General features: G+C 49.5%; 1 protein-coding gene across 1 annotated transcript in view; it reads right to left on the bottom strand.

Annotated features, from left to right (window-relative positions):
• Window positions 1-13,221: 13,221 nt before the first annotated feature.
• Window positions 13,222-17,238, bottom strand: part of RanBP3 (ran-binding protein 3) — a 50,133-nt gene continuing 46,116 nt past the window's right edge. Inside the window, exon 12 of the mRNA XM_084576152.1 lies at window positions 13,222-15,647. Within this exon, the coding sequence (XP_084432278.1) occupies window positions 15,330-15,647 (318 nt within the window). The 3' untranslated portion in view covers window positions 13,222-15,329. The remainder of the gene's footprint in view (window positions 15,648-17,238) is intronic.

The following is a 17,238-nucleotide window of genomic DNA, read 5'->3' as shown; positions in this document are numbered from 1 at the left end:
CAGCTATTTCAAGGTACTGGCTGTGGTGCACATCCATAACGGATGGTCCGGCGCGAAGATACAATTCCAGTGATACAGCCGGCGCTACGCGTTCCCTTAGCGTTGCAAGAACCATTGTGAGAGGATGTGCAACGCATGGAAAAGGCGCACATCATTCAAAAAGTCAGAGAGCCAACAGACCAGGTGAGTCCGCTGGTCACTGTCAGGAAGAAATATGGCAAACTGCGGGTCTACGTGGATCCTAGAAATATTAACCAGCACCTGAAGCGTGAACACTATCAGAGGCCGAAGCGTGATGATATGGAGGCGGAGCTCGCTGACGCTAAATACTCCCGCTTCGATGCAAATTCAGGGTTTCATCAGACTGCACTGGATGAGGCCACGTCATAAATTTGCACATTTTCTACACCTTTCGGGAGGCATCGCTTCTTGAGACTGCCATTTGGGACTGCTTCAGCACCGGAGATGCTCCAAAAAACATTGACAGATATTTGACCGAGCTCCAGGCGTTCGCGTGTATGTCGACGTCATTCTAGTATTGGTTGCAACACGGGAGGAACACGATTAGCGCCTTCGTGGAGCACTAGAGCTTGCAAAGCAAACTTGCCTGACGTTAAATGCAAACAAATGCAAGTTCCCATGCACATGGGCTGAATTCTTCGGTGAAATCACCAGCCAAGACGGAATAAAGGTTGGTTGGTTGGTTGGTTGGTTCATAGGAAGGGAAAGGCGCAGTATCTGTCACACTTGCTCTGTGGACACCTGAACCGCGTCGTAAGGGAAGGGATGAAGGTGGGAGTAAAAGTGGATAGAGAGAAAGGGGGCCGTAGTGGAGGGCTACGGAGTAATTTCGACCACCTGGGGATCTTTAACGTGCGCTGACATCGCACAGCACACGGACGCCACTTCGTTTCGCCTCCATCGAAACGCAGCCGCCGAGGCCGGGATGCGATCCCGGGAACTCCGGCACAGTAGTCGGGCGTCTTACCACTGCACCACCCCGGCGGGGCACGGAATAAAGCCCCATCCCATTTCTGACGCCATGTTACAGCCGAGACAGGTCACAACAGAATGAGCGTTTATTGTTGTTGTTGTGACTGTAGGAAGAAGGAAAAGGTAATGCACGGGCCTGCTACTGGCTCTGTAGCTGAGCCACCTTCGCTGATCAAGGGAAAGGCGCGGTAAATGTCTCATTTGTTTTCTGTGGACACCTCATCCGCGCCGTAAGAGAAAGGGAGAAGGTGGGAGTGAAAGTGGAAAGAGAGAAAGATGAGCCGTAATGGAGGGCTACGGAGTAATTTCGACCACCTGGGGATCATCAACGTGCGCTGCCATCGCACAGCACACGGACGCCTCTTCGTTTCGCCTCCATCGAAACACAGCCGCCGAGGTCGGGTTCGAACCCGGGTACTCCGGCACAGTAGTCGGGCGTCTTACTACTGCACCATCCCGGCGGGGCCCACCTCCGCTGCCTCGTGCAGACAGAAGAGAAAATAGAGAAGAAAGAAAAGGAAGAGGGAGAGAAAGACGTGCGCCGCAACAACAGCCGTCGTAATAATAATAATAATAATAATAATAATAATAATTGGTTTACAGGAAGGGAAAGGCACAGTATCTGTCACACTTGCTCTGTGGACACCTGAACCGCGCCGTAATGGAAGGGATGAACGTGGGAGTGAAAGTGAAAAGGGAGAAAGGGGAGCCGTAGTGGAGGGCTACGGAGTAATTTCGACCACCTGGGGATTTTTAACGTGCGCTGACATCGCACAGCACACGGACGCCACTTCGTTTCGCCTCCATCGAAACGAAGCCGTTGTGGTCGGGTTCGAACCCGGGAACTCCGGACAGTAGTCGGGCGTTTTACCACAGCACCACCCCGGCGGGGCCAACAGCCGTCGTCTACCACCGAAACGGTGGCGGGTGCATATGACGGCCTACAACAGATAAACATTCTGGGGCAGGATAGCCCCCGCCGCAAGTGGCGGTGACCTGTCCCAGCCCCATCACGGGAGTGAGGGAAGCTGTGCTCTTTTATAGCGGCTAATCGATACAGGCAATGTTGGTGTCTGCGGCAGTGTCGGTGCGGAATGTGGCTGGCAGGCACTGCGCATGCTTTATACTAGTCATTAACTAGTATAAAGTATTAGCTAGTATTGACTTATCATGACAAATTAATCGAATATTGATAGAGATGACCGACTATGACGTCATCGGCAATGACGTAACCATGTCACACCTGGTTATGTCTAATAACCGAAACTGCCGGAATGGAATGGAAAAAACTATTTTCTACAGACTCGATGTGTTTGTGACCGTTGCTGGTCACTTGAGCGCCGTGGTCGATCCTCGGTCCAGGATGCCTCAATTCACTGCTTACATTGCGGCTCGGAGTACGAGAACTCTGAGCTCGAGGATACGTCGGCCGAGCGGACTCAACATTCTGCACCACGACCCTGTTATCCCCACGTACTCAGATATACTAGTCATAAAGGCCAGCGCAAACGCCACCCAGCCATGGTGGCGTGAAGCTGGGTGGCGTGAAGCTGGGTGGCGTTTTCGCTGGCATCTGTGACTACGTAGGGATAACAGGGTCGTGGTGCAGGGTGTGAGTCCGCTCGGTCGACGTATCCTCGAGCTCAGATTTCTCGCACTCTTTTTCTTTCTTCTCTATTTTCTATTCTGTCTGCGCGAGGCAACGGAGGTGGCTCAGCTACAGAGCCAGTAGCAGGCCCGTGCATTTTCTTTTAGAGCGCAGCTCTTTGGCGTCCGTTCCTGGGTTTCGCGTCGGCGTCGTCGTCGGCCTCGTAACCAGCTCCGCCCTCCTTTCATCCCCCCAGCGCTAGCAGCGACCGACTGATACCGCTGGATGCCGCTGACGCCGATAGAGAGTCAAGATAACGTGACTGCATAGAACACCGTCGCCGCCATGCAGAAAGAGGAGGGGAGGGTCCCCCCCCCCCTGTTCCTGTGTGGCGGATAGGGTGCTCTTCAGTTGCCGACGCGCCGGTTATTTCACGTAGGCCCCGGCACGTCGACGAATACGTGACCACCTTCACACGGCTAGACCTGGTTCTTGGCGCTGCGGAAGCGAGGGTATCATATTGTTTGCGTCGGCATCGGCGGCGTTGTCCCTGAAACCAACTCCGCAGCTGGGGTTGACTCACTATCGGCGTCAGCAGCATCAGTCAGTCGCTGCTATCTCTTCCCTCCTCCCTTTATCGCGTTGTCCGCTTGCTGCGCGCGCTTCTGCCCCCATCGTTTGCCGCTGGGTGTACACGCCGCCCCCCTCCCCCCTCTTCCTGCGAGTCTCCGGTTGTCTAAGCGCCGGCTCGAACTTAATTCCTTTCTTCGCTCCTCCTCCAATGCAACCCCTGTGCGGTGGCAATCAGAGAGCCAGATCGGTGGCGGCGGATCTGTATATGTGCACCGCCCGAGCCGAAATTGCCGCTGCCGTTCGCCACTGCGAAATTATCTGCCAGTTCTTTCTGAGCCATGAGCGAGACGACCGGTGGAAGTCCGGCGGCGGCGGCGGCGGCGGCAGCAGCAGCAGCAGCACCAGCCGACGGCAGCAGCTGCTGCCGCCGCCGCCGCCGCTGCTGCCGCCGCCGCCGCCGCTACTGCTGCTGCTGCCGCTGCCGCTGCCGCTACCGCTGCTGCATGCTGCTGCTGCTGCTGCCGCCGCCGCCGCCGCCGCCGTTGCTGCTGCCGCTGCCGCTGCTGCTGCTGCTGCTGCCTCCGCCGCTGCTGCTGCTGCTGCTGCTGCTGCTGCTGCTGCTGCTGCTGCTGCTGCTGCTGCTGCTGCTGCTGCTGCTGCCGCCGCTGCCGCTGCCGCCGCCGCTGCTGCTGCTGCTGCCGCTGCCGCTACCGCTGCTGCTGCTGCTGATGCTGCTGCTGCTGCCGCTGCTGCCGCCGCCGCCGCCGCCGCCGCCGCTGCTGCTGCCGCTGCCGCTGCTGCTGCTGCTGCTGCTGCCGCCGCCGCCGCCGCCGCCGCTGCTGCTGCTGCTGCTGCCGCCGCTGCCGCTGCTGCTGCTGCTGCTGCTGCTGCTGCTGCTGCTGCTGCTGCTGCTGCTGCTGCTGCTGCTGCTGCTGCTGCTGCTGCTGCTGCTGCTGCTGCCGCCGCCGCCGCCGCCGCCGCCGCCAGAGCAGAGGCCCAGCGCCGTCGCCGCCAGAATCCAGAGGTCGAACATATATCAGTCTATTTCTCCGACCACAAAGCTTCCTTCATGACTGTCAAGAACTGTTAGTTGAGTCTTTGTTAAAGGAATACGTGTGAAAAATAAAAAAAAAATTCTGTGATAGCGCATACATGTGTTGCTCGATTTCTTTGCCTCAATCTTTCGAAAAGGTGAAACAGCTTATTTGCTGCGCTCAAATTTCGCATTAGGAAGTAACGTAATCGTCGGTAATTTTTTCTTCCTACATCCACAACAAACGAAGAGGCGTCCATGTGCTGTAGGATGTAAGTGCACGTTAAAGATCCCCAGGTGGTCCTCCACTACGGCTCCTCTCTCTCTTTCCCATTTCACTCACACCTTCCTCATCCCTTCCCTTACGGCGCGGTTCAGGTGTCCACAGAAACAAGTGTGACAGATGCTGCGCCTTTCTTTTCCTGTGAACAAATTATAATTATTGTAAGGTAACGCGAAGTTCAGACTTGGGGGATCAGGTTTTATTGGGGACCTGAATCCTTGGTCGCACACTGCAGCCAACCACACTCCGCGATGACGATGGGTATTTACGAGAGAGCAGGAAGAAGACGAAGCAGCGCGTTCAGTCACGTGGAAGATGAAGCGTCACACAGTGCTCACATTATTATTATTATTATTATTATTATTATTTAGGATAAACTAATTAGCGGAGGAAGTCTTAGGCAGGGGTAGGCAGTGGCTTCCACGCTAGGTGGCCAGGAGCCCTTGAGATCTGGCGACGCTCGATGGCCCGCCTCCCATTGCTCGCAGATGGATATGTCCGAAGACTTCTCCGCACAGTGCGGACAACTGCCCGTAAAGGAAGGATTAAAATGTTTGAGTGCTGCCGAATACAGCTGGATGTTGTTATAGAGACGGAGTAGAAGCCGCTCCTCCCCTTTACTCAGAAGCGTGTCTGAATTCATCAACTACGCCCGACAATTCAACAGGTGCACGATTGCGATGAAAAGCGAAGGCACAAGCGCGAAGCCATTCCCATGGAACGAGCAACTGAAAAAATGAAAGATAGCTTAACTCTTCTCTGCCTGGATATGTGTATAAGCAGCGACTACCGCGGGATCAGAAGTAGTTTTCTCCAATCTTCTGCGCCGTTCGCCAGCAGCCAAACTATCCTTTGCTTCCCTGTCGAGCGCGTGTAAGTTTCAGTTCAGTTCAGTCGTGTCCGACTCTTCGTGACCCTATGGACCATGTCACGCCACGCTTTCCGGTCTCTCACTATCTTCCTAACATCACATAACTTCCTCTGCAGCGCCTCAAGGATGCCATCTAACCACCGCGTTTGCTGCCTACCCCTTCTCCGGTGACCCTCGACCTTTCCCAACATCAAATCTTTCTCCAGCAACTCCTCTCTTCTCATCAGATGACCAAAGTGGCTGAGCTTTAACTTTAGGGATTGACCCTCCAATGAGTAGTCAGGGTTTATATATGGTCGACAATATCGACTGATATGATCTTCTGGCAGTCCAAGGAACTCTCAAGAGTCTCCGCCAGCACCACAATTCCAATGCGTCAATTCTTCAGCGGTCAGCCTTCTTCACAGCCCAACTCTCGCATCCATACATCACAACGAGTTATACGGATCTTGGTTGTCAGACTAATGTCTGCTCTTTACTAGGTGGTCAAGGCTAACCATGGCTCTCTTTCCCAAAAGCAGACGTCTCCACATTGCATGGCTGCAGTCTCCTTCCGGGGTAATCTTGGAGCCCAAGAAGAGAAAATCTGTCACAGCTTCCACTTCTTGTCCCTTGATGCTCCAGGACTTGATAGGGCAAGACGCCATGATCTTTGTCTTTTTAATGTTCAGTTTAAGCCCAAACTTCTCACTCTTTTCTTATACGCGCATCAGAAGTCTCTTGAGTTCCACTTCACTTTCTAGCTATTAAAGTGGTATCATCCGCATATTTAAGATTGTTGATACGTTTTCCAGTAGTCTTCAGCTGAAGACTCGTCCAGACCGACCTTCCTCATGATGCACTCTGCATATAGGTTAAATAGGCAGGGCGATAGTATGTAGCCTTGTCTCACTCCTTTCTCAATCGGAAACCAATCAGTAAGACCATGCCCAGTTCTGACTGTGGCCTGTTTCCCTTCATACAGGTTCCTGAAGAGACAAATGAGGTGAATTGGAACTCCCATCTCTTGGAGAGCTTGCCACAATCTGCTGTGATCTACGCAGTCAAACGCTTTTGCATAATCAATAAAGCAGAAGTAGATGGGTTTTTGGAACTCTCTTGCTTTTTCCATGATCCAGCGAAGGTTGGCAATCTGGTCTCTAGTTCCTCTGCCCTTGCGAAACCCAGCTTGCACGTCCAGAAGCTCCCGATCCACATACTGCTGCAGCCTACCTTGGAGGATTTTCAACATCACCTTGCTAGCATGCGAAATAAGCGCGATCGTGCGTTAGTTGGAACAATCTTTGGCACTGCCTTTCTTTGGAATGGGGATGTAAACTGACCTCCAATCCTGTGGCCACTGTAGGGTTGTCCAAATCTTCTGACATAATGTATGCAGAATGTAACAGCGTCATGGTTGAGGTTTTGAAGCAACTCAGCTGGAATGCCATCTATTCCGCTAGCTTTGTTCTTAGGAAGGCTGGCTAAGACCCATTCAACTTCACTCTTCAGAATGCCCGGCTCGAGATCAGTAATCACAACGGTCTTATGTTGGGTTTGCACATCCGGGTCCTTCTCGTACAGTTCTTCTGTGTATTCCTGCCCCCTCTTCTTTATCTCTGAGGCTTCAGTGAGGTCTTTGCCTCGTTTGTTATCATGCCCAGCTTAGCACAGAAGCTTCCTTTGATATCTTTGATTGTCTTATACAGAGCTCTTGTGTTCCTCAATTGGCTGTTGTCCTCAATTGCTTGGCACTGTATGTTCAGGAAGGCATTCTTATCTCTCCTTGCTATTTCCTGAAAATCCGCATTGAGAACCTTGTATCTTTCTCTTTCCGCCATAATTTTTGCCATCCTCCTTTCCTCAGCTATTTGCAAAGCCTCTTCAGATAACCAGTTTGCTTTCTTGCATTTCTTTTGCTTTGGAACTACCTTAGTAGCAACTTCTCGTATTATATCACGAACATCAGTCCACATCTCTTCAGGCTCTCTGTCTTCTAGATCTAATTCTTGAAATCGATTCCTCACTTCCACAGCATATTCTGATGGAATTTGATCCAGATCATACCTGAAAGGCCTTCTAGTTTTCTGTGTTGTCCTCAATCGAAGCTTAAATTTGGCAACAAGAAGATGATGATCGGTGCCACAATCGGCCCTATAGGCCTTGTTTTTACTGCTTGTATAGCGCTTCTCCATGACGGCAAAGAATATAATCGATCTGATTCCTGTACAGACCGTCCAGTGAAGTCCATGTGTACAGGCACCTCTTGTGCTGTTGAAAATGAGTATTCGCTATGGTCGTTATTTTCTTGACAAAACTCTACTAGCCTCTGCCCAGCTTCATTTGGCTCACCAAGACCGAACTTGCCTGTAATTCCGGATATTTCTTCACTCCCCACCTTGGCATTCTAGTCTCCTATGAGAAAAAGGACGTCTGATGATGGAGTGCGGTCTAAAAGGCATTGCAGGTCCGCGTAAGTTTACCGGCGGTCTATAATTCGTTTACAGGAAAGGAAAGGCGCAGCATGTCACTCCCAACGCCACGTACTCGTCGCCGCTTGGCCCTATAGCTGATAGCAGATGGGTGACGTCAAGGATCTGACGTCACTTAATTGACTTAACTATTTTAGTCTTCGGTACTTTCAAATTGTGCGTCAATCGCAGTATCTGTCACTCGCGGAATCCTGCTATCCTCACGGTAGACAAGCGCGGAATTATGAAGAGCGTTTCACGCCCCGGGGCGTGGCACAGCGGTAAAGCGCTCGTCGGGCGATCCAAGGGATGGAGGTTTGATTCCCAGATGGAGACTATTCTTTTTTCAATGAGGAGTCGCACACGGCAACTCCGGCAGAGCTTGGCGAGGGGGCTGCGCAGCTGGCCTTGACTGTGACGTGAACCTACCTGTGAACCTACCCGCATGCTTTCTGGGCTATGCACGGCACCCTCAACCATGCAGAGAGTGATGAATGAAGGTCGACAAACGCTGATAGACAAGGACAAAGTGATCGCTTATATGGACGACATATGCATTTTCACGGACACACCAAAAAGCGCATCAACACTGTCAGTGAAGTGCTCCAAACTTTGCATAATCTGAGACTGAGAGCAGACTTCAAAAAATGCCAGTTTGGAGTGCAGTCCATCCCTTTCCTTGGTGCCATAATATCTCGCAATGGAGTGGCAATCGACCCAGAACGGACAGCCGCTATATCAAGATAATGCAAACCAAGCACAAGGACAGAAGTGCGATCTTTCCTTCTGTTGACATCGCATTACCGCAAGTACATAAAGAACTACGCGAAGATCGCCAAGCCCCTCCCCAAACTGATGAAAAAGGACGCCTTGATTACGTGGACTACACAATGTCAGGCAGCAGTGGACAAGCTCAAAGAATGTTTGACGCAGGCGCCCATACTCGCTAGCTTTGACCCATCGCTTCCAACTGAGCGCTAACGTCGACGTCTCGTACACAGCATTTGGCGCCGTCTTGTTGCGGAAACACGCAAGCAGAACGGGCATAATCGCATATGCAAGCAAGAAAGTACCAGAATCGGACAAGCACAAGCACTCAACGGAACTCGAAGCAATCGCAGTGTACTGGGCCCTTACAGAAAAATTCCATTATTACCTACAAGGACTCGAGCACTTTGACGTCTACACGGACAACAGGGCTGTCTCGCACATAATGCCAAGAAAAATCCGAATAGACGTTTCGCCCGCATTGTGCTAGTCTTGATGTCTTACAACTTCAGCATCCGCCATACATCAGGGAAGACAACTGTAGTGGCAGACGCCGCCTGACAACGCGCACGGAGTCTTCATCCTTAGAGCCGAAGATGGCCGACTAAGCAACGCACAACGAGCCGATCGGAAACGCAACGGCCGCAGGCAAGAGACGCCATACAAATTTGTCAATGACAAACTCGTGCATGTGATGAAGAGTGGAGGAAAGGAGATACATAGCATTGTAATACCAGAAGCTCTGAAACAAAACGTGCTAGAATCGTACCACGACAACGATGGTCATGGCGACATTTCCCGGACACTCGAAAATCCAGCGACGTTATTTCTGGGAAGACATGAAGTTTTAAATAAAAGGTAGAACGCTACATGAGAGGACGTGACACATGCCAAAGGTTCAACCCTCGAACTGGAGTGCAGCTGGCTCGTTGAACCCACGGATGCCATCCTCTAACCCATTTGAAACCATTGCTGTGAACCACGTTGGACCCATCAATTCCCAGGACTCCAACAAATATTTCATAACAGCTGTTGACGTGATAACACGATTCATCTTCACGCGTGCTGTACCCGATAGATACAGAACATCGATTGTGACATCGTGAGCTGCAAAGGCTGATATGGCTTGGCGCTGCAAAGGCTGACAGTACACGATAAAACACGCGTGCATGTTACGCATTGACACTTAGGAAGTGTCAATGCAGAAGGACTTCAAAAAGAAAAAAAAAATGAAAAGAAAACAGTACACTTTTTTTTTCTTTGTTAATCTCAGTTCTTAAGATTCGCGAATAATTCGTGCTCACCTGTTCCGATATCCAAACTTTGTAGCGATCCGCCCGTGTTCTCGCCGGTGTGTTATGTTTAACATAACACACCGGCGAGAACACGGACGGATCGAGCGTGCGAGTTGCACGGGTCCAAACATTTTTTAGTCAGGAGCGCTTTCATTTGGTCGGCGAGAGGCATCTTTTGTTAGCCACCGTACTATTGTGGTACATAAGTTATGTACCACAATAGTATGGTGGCTACATAAGTTATGTACCACAATAGTATGGTGGCTAACAAGAGATGCCTCTCGCCGACCAAATGAAAGCGCTCCTATGTACCACAATAGTACGGTGGCTAACAAGAGATGCCTCTCGCCGACCAAATGAAAGCGCTCCTATGTACCACAATAGTACGGTGGCTAACAAAAGATGCCTCTCGCCGACCAAATGAAAGCGCTCCTATGTACCACAATAGTACGGTGGCTAACAAGAGATGCCTCTCGCCGACCAAATGAAAGCGCTCCTATGTACCACAATAGTACGGTGGCTAACAAGAGATGCCTCTCGCCGACCAAATGAAAGCGCTCCTATGTACCACAATAGTACGGTGGCTAACAAGAGATGCCTCTCGCCGACCAAATGAAAGCGCTCCTATGTACAACAATAGTACGGTGGCTAACAAGAGATGCCTCTCGCCGACCAAATGAAAGCGCTCCTATGTACCACAATAGTACGGTGGCTAACAAGAGATGCCTCTCGCCGACCAAATGAAAGCGCTCCTATGTACCACAATAGTACGGTGGCTAACAAGAGATGCCTCTCGCCGACCGAAGGAAAGCGCTCCTATGTACCACAATAGTACGGTGGCTAACAAGAGATGCCTCTCGCCGACCAAATGAAAGCGCTCCTATGTACCACAATAGTACGGTGGCTAACAAGAGATGCCTCTCGCCGACCAAATGAAAGCGCTCCTATGTACCACAATAGTACGGTGGCTAACAAGAGATGCCTCTCGCCGACCAAATGAAAGCGCTCCTATGTACCACAATAGTACGGTGGCTAACAAGAGATGCCTCTCGCCGACCAAATGAAAGCGCTCCTATGTACCACAATAGTACGGTGGCTAACAAGAGATGCCTCTCGCCGACCAAATGAAAGCGCTCCTATGTACCACAATAGTACGGTGGCTAACAAGAGATGCCTCTCGCCGACCAAATGAAAGCGCTCCTATGTACCACAATAGTATGGTGGCTAACAAGAGATGCCTCTCGCCGACCAAATGAAAGCGCTCCTATGTACCACAATAGTACGGTGGCTAACAAGAGATGCCTCTCGCCGACCAAATGAAAGCGCTCCTATGTACCACAATAGTACGGTGGCTAACAAGAGATGCCTCTCGCCGACCAAATGAAAGCGCTCCTATGTACCACAATAGTACGGTGGCTAACAAGAGATGCCTCTCGCCGACCAAATGAAAGCGCTCCTATGTACCACAATAGCACGGTGGCTAACAAGAGATGCCTCTCGCCGACCAAATGAAAGCGCTCCTATGTACCACAATAGTACGGTGGCTAACAAGAGGCCTCTCGCCGACCAAATGAAAGCGCTCCTATGTACCACAATAGTACGGTGGCTAACAAGAGATGCCTCTCGCCGACCAAATGAAAGCGCTCCTGACTAAAAAATGTTTGCACGCGTGCAACTCGCACGCTCGATTGTCTACCAGCATCTATGCAGAGTGATGCTATCGCATCGGCCACCATTGGTCCCAAAGCTACTGACACCCGAGACTGACCCCGGCAGTGCGAGAGAAGAAATGGGTCTAAGGAATGCACGCTAATTTGCGCTGAATGGGGCAGGTGTGTGTGGACAGCAGAATGCTCACCTGCAGGCATGCGCAGCGCATGCTGCGCATTGTGCTGTCGCACACAATTCCGAGAGGTCAAAAGTGATGAAAGCAATGCTGTAATGGCGGCTAGTTGGTTTTCCATCATTATGTAGGCGCGCTGAACTTTTACTCAAGACGATTCACTAACACAAGACTGGTACGTGATGATTGATGAAAAAAGTTATGAAACCGGAAACGGGACGGGAAAGGTAGAGACCGATGAATGCGTGGGCGACGCTCGGGAAAACAGGCGCGGCCACCGGAAGCGCCGGAAGTGTGAGAACCGAGTGTCACCCGATGACGCTTCGTGGGCGGAGCTGCCGAGCTATGTTCTTCGTTTTTTTCTGGTGTCTCCGAGTGCTCAGTTGAGGGGGGAGAGGACGAACGCCATTTTTAATCGCCGATACCTCCAGTGCTCATGAAGCTGGTTGAAAAATGCTTGCGATGAATTGACTTGTGGGGGAGTACCTATCTCTCGACCAATTTGTTTTATACTTCATTTTAGGCATTTGATGGTCCCTGAAAGTTAGGTTTGGAGGAATGGAAGGTGCAGCATACTTTTTGGGTGGACACCAAAGAATCGTCATTTCATTTCAGCTCAAGGTCATTTCATTTTTCTTGAAATTAGGTTTTAGGGAAAGCAAGGCATAGCATACTTTGGGGTGGACACCCAATTGGGCCAAGCTCATTTGAAAGTCAAACTCCCGGCCATGATAACCTTACCTTTCCCACCTGCTCGGCGACGGGGTCACCCACAAGAAAAAGCACAGGCGATGAGGGTTCACTCATCCGTCGTGTGTAAAGAAGCGAAAACGTGCTTCTGGAACGAGTGTGATGGATGCGGTGCTCTCTACCAGTGTAGAACACTCGTATCAGAGGAGCATGAAAGGGTGATGTGAATGGGGCCTGATAACGCTATTGCATTAAACTCTTAATAACGAAGCTTAACCATCCTCCAATATTTACATTTTGTAATACATCAGGAGTCTCAACTAAACAAGACCTCCAAGAAAGGTTTGTGTTGGTTGGACTAGATGGTTGCTGGAGCCTGTGAGGCAGCGTTGTCTTTTACGACTTGCACTGTTCTTGCAGAAACGGCTGCCATTTTTTTCCTGTGCTATAAAAAAGATGCTGACATAGGGTTACGTGGGAAAAGCGAGGCTCCTCCTGAACCGGCTTTCTGGTGTCCAGTGCCTCTTTCCGTCTGAACATCATGCTGCTCCGACCGTTTTTCGTGGTTTTCCCCCTGTTGTTGCTGCGTTAGAGAGGACAGCAGCTGTGAGAATGAGATTGACAAGCTTTTTAAGTCACATGGTAAATAAAGTGGTGTTCTTATTGCGAATTTGTTTTTTCAGTCTGCCTTATTTTTCAAACACTTTTTTGGCCTCTTGAGGATATATGAAAAATGGGTCGGCGACTGTATTTCGTAGCGCAAGAATCTAGAAATAGCTCAATTTGAATGGATCTAGTAGTTCGATACAAGAGATCATTCAAAGCAAGAGTGTCAAATTACATCATCACATCTGCTTTATTTCTGAAACATGGTGTTTCTACTACATGGTTCACTATACATGCCCTCATGCTGCATGAAAAATGGATTCTTTTTTTGGCAATCGTTTGTCTTATCCCTCGTCAACGGTTCTGATAGAAGCAGGCTTCTCAACAGAACTTGTATGAACTGTGGGTTACAGCCTATATGCCATGTTATAAAGCATTTTCACACCCTCAAAATGAGGCAATGTCACCTGAAAGGTACAACATGCAATGGCAACAAAAAACAAACCAACAATTAACTATACTGTTACTACCTACTTCCAGAAGCATGAAGCACTGTGGTCGCCTTGCAAAATTAGGCGATGCTGCTTGACCACAGATATGTCAAGAGAAAGCGAACTGTGTTTGCCTGCAGTACTCAAGGGCAGCATGTCACTCTGGTGGGATAAAGCCTACCAGCAATCCATTACTTAACGTATACAAAACTTAACTGACAATGCACAAAGAATAACTTCCCTGCAGATCATAACTGCTGACCGACCAAAGCTCAAGCCTAGGCAAATTCATTTGGCAAACAAATATCTGAGCAGTGCCCCAGCTGGCAAGACAACAAAAGCATTACAGAATTTCTTCCATGCGTCACTTTTTAAGACATTGCTGTCTACAAGCCCAGCCAAAGCATGCATCCGTAGCCAAGCTGCAAACTGTTCTCCACAAAAATCCGTCCCTTCAGAAACAGCCATTCAACAAGATACCGTCATGTTCCTTACTGCCGATGAGTAAACTAGCCCATATTTAGCATGGCACACCCACGGCTTGTCAAGCCAAGCTGGGCCAGTGTCTTTGCTTGGCCAAGCTTGGAATTGAATTTAAAATCCAGGAAGGCATGTGATTAACTACAGCCTCGCTGTAGATGATTCATCACAGGAACATTTCATTGTTTAACCTCCCAAAATGAAAACAGCGGAGTCCAACTTTCTGGTACTTACCCCCTCAAACAAAAAACGCTAATAATGCATTTCACGGCTTAAGGAAGAGCCAGAATGCACCCACACAGTGGGTAATGAGAACGGAATCTTTAGAGGCCCTTTAGGGACTTAAAAAATCCCAGAAAACTGAAGCATGCACAAAAAAACGGTGAAAGCAAAACTGCAGGGGAAAAGAAAAGCTAAGCAAAGCGACTACACTCTGGTGACATGACTGCACACCAAAAAGAAGATGAGACGAGAAGCTTGCATTGTAGGTTCTGGGCACCCCAACGGTTCACATCAGATGTACGTACGAGTTGTTTAGGAACCAGTAAGCACACTTGAGTAAATCTGTAACCACGAGGAACTTTGCCAAACAGCCATACTTAAAACCTTGTTCTTGGTAACCTGCCCTGCTCTCGTCAATTATCAGTTATAAATATGGGCAAAACAAAAAGCAATCCGTTCATGACAGCTAACCGCAATATTAATTGATAAAAGTTATGAATTCAGCTCGGCTGTAAAGACAACCCAAAAAGTACACATCAGTGGCCAATGTGCATATGCACATAATCGAAATCTTGGACTGTTCTTGGCATACGCGCAAAATTTTAACAAAATATGTTCCTAGTTGAACTCGAGGGGCTGCCAGAAATCAAGTATACAGCCTTCAAGGTCAACTTTCTGAACGCAGTGCAACTTGCTCAAATCATAATACAATAAACATAGTAGTAAAGACATAACATTAAAGCCATGCAAGCAGTCTTAACAATCGCTAATCAGCCCAGCTGAACTTGTGAAGTCGCAACTGATGCTGCGAATTGCTCAGCAAGCAGTTTTCATATTTAACCTATTAGCATGAACAAATCTCGAAATGTGAGGTAAGATATGTTTCAGCGACCACCAAGACAGTTTGCGATGCACCTGTATCAGGGAAGAAACAGAGAAAAGTGTGTTCGACTAATATTCATCGCAACCTTTCTCACCTGGCCCCCAACTGATTAGGACACGTGGCACAACTAAGCCTTTTCTGTCAGAACCGTTGGAGAGCCCAAATTCCGAATTCTGGCAGCTAGATTGACGACGCTTCAACAAGCATCTCTGTCCTTGCCACTTCCTCAAAATGATGCTCTGCACGCACATTGCCTGTGCCTATCCTTTGTCCTCTGCGCTGCTCTCGCACTCAGCTGTCGTCGCAACTGAGTCCTCTTCTCCGTCATGGTGGCTACTGTCCGGAAGGCTTCCGTCAGACTCCTGCATGCGTGGCCGTTTCGCACGCGGTGCTCCATCGTCTTCTGCGCTGCCGACCGACTCTGGGAATGACGACGAGCTGTCAGCAGAGGGTGGAGGAGGGAGCCCCTGTGGTGCTGATGCGGGTGACGCACCACAGCTGCTGTCTTCCGCCGACTTCAGGGATGCCACCCGACATTCTAGTGCACCATACAGCTGCTCGGCATCCTTGGCATTGGCCTGGAAAGTCATAAACTCTCTGCAATGACAATCCCAAACTTCCAAAGAACAATGTAACAACAGGAGACTGATGCACACAGAAAAAGGAAAACTTTCTCACATCAGTGAGCAATGCAGTTAAGCTTCAACATGACGATGTCACTAAAGTCTATAATTTATCTTGTCACACAGAAAAGTCACTTCGGAACTCCTCTCCTAGTATGCAAAGAATCTCCGAAACCAGTTCCAGGTCACTGAATGAGATGCAGCCTTTTATTTCAAAACCAAAAAAGTTCTATGCTTCTTTCGCCATAGGCGATAGTGCTAGGTGTTGTCGATAAGCACACAAAAATTGCACTGCATTTTAAGTTGTAAGCACACAAACCACTTCAACACATCTGTCATGACCTGCACCACAGTTGCAGTTTTAGTTTTGCAGTTTCAGCCATTCCCTTGCAGGTGCCAGAGCATTTAAACAGCTCCATCACTCACACATCGCTATAGGTCCCCCTGGCTCCCCAAATCCTCTCTCTTGTGTCAGCACGACCGAAACTAGTGTTCCAGTTAGCATCCAATGAAATGAAATCAGGCCCACTCCACACCTCGTTACAATTTGTGCTTGTGCGTGCATCGCTTGGATGGGAAGCAAGGTTGTCAGGTTGTGAAGCTTAATTACAACAAAACTTAGTCAATCAGGCCGCGTAGAGATAAACCTCTAGTTAACGATCCTCAATACAATGAATTCCTACATATTACGAAGTTTCTCAATTGCAAAACGCCGTCCCTGTTCAAGCGTGGGTATTTGAGAACTGTAATGAAAGTGTGCGGTGGTTGGCCTTGAGACAACAAACTTGCCACACCAACCTTTAACAAGCACTCAGTTACAGAATGGCTGGCAGAGCCAAGCAAAAGTTTCATCACAATAAAACACACTGACAAGAGATGACCGTCTACGACTTAAAAGAGGAGAGGGGCTGTAGTTGACATAATATGCCACACTCAAGCGCTATCAACGCATCTGCATGGCAGATGCAGCAGCCATTGCTACTTTCCCTTCTGGAACTATAACAGCTTATGCGCAAAAGCAGCAAAAACTAATAGGATAAAAAAAATGGGGTGAGCATTGCACGTCCATCGCTACAGCCCGTTTGCTCGCATGCAATAGCTCTCGCACATCTGAGACAAGGGTGGCAGAAATTTTGCTTTCTGGCATTCGTGTCTGCGCTGGCACTACGACGGTGCCCCAACTCCTCCACCTCATAGCCATGTCATGTGAGCAGCATGGCGTGAGCTGTAACGGGAGGTGCTCAGAGCTCCTGCTGCAGTCACCTCGTTTCAATCACGATACATTTCACCAGCAAAGATGACCACCTGAAGCTTATGCACCAGTACGAGACTAGAGCACTCAGTGTCTGAGCCCGCGCTTGTGCTTTCTGGTTTGCCTGGTCTTTGAACCTGCAATAAAGCTCGCTACACTTTTTTCGATGGAGCATGCAGGGTACCACCTTGGAGCTGCATGACCGGACGCTCACTGAGGCTTGCTACACTAGCAGGGTATCGTGTCCTCCTAAGACCAGATAAGCGCTCATAAATCTTAAAAATGTGGTCTTCT

Source organism: Amblyomma maculatum, chromosome 8, assembly GCF_055883805.1.
Source record: "Amblyomma maculatum isolate TAMU_Amacu chromosome 8, ASM5588380v1, whole genome shotgun sequence".
In the NCBI taxonomy this organism is placed as follows: domain Eukaryota; kingdom Metazoa; phylum Arthropoda; class Arachnida; order Ixodida; family Ixodidae; genus Amblyomma; species Amblyomma maculatum.
The sequence above is the reverse complement of the archived record's forward strand: the minus strand, read 5'-3'. Positions and strand labels throughout refer to the sequence as shown.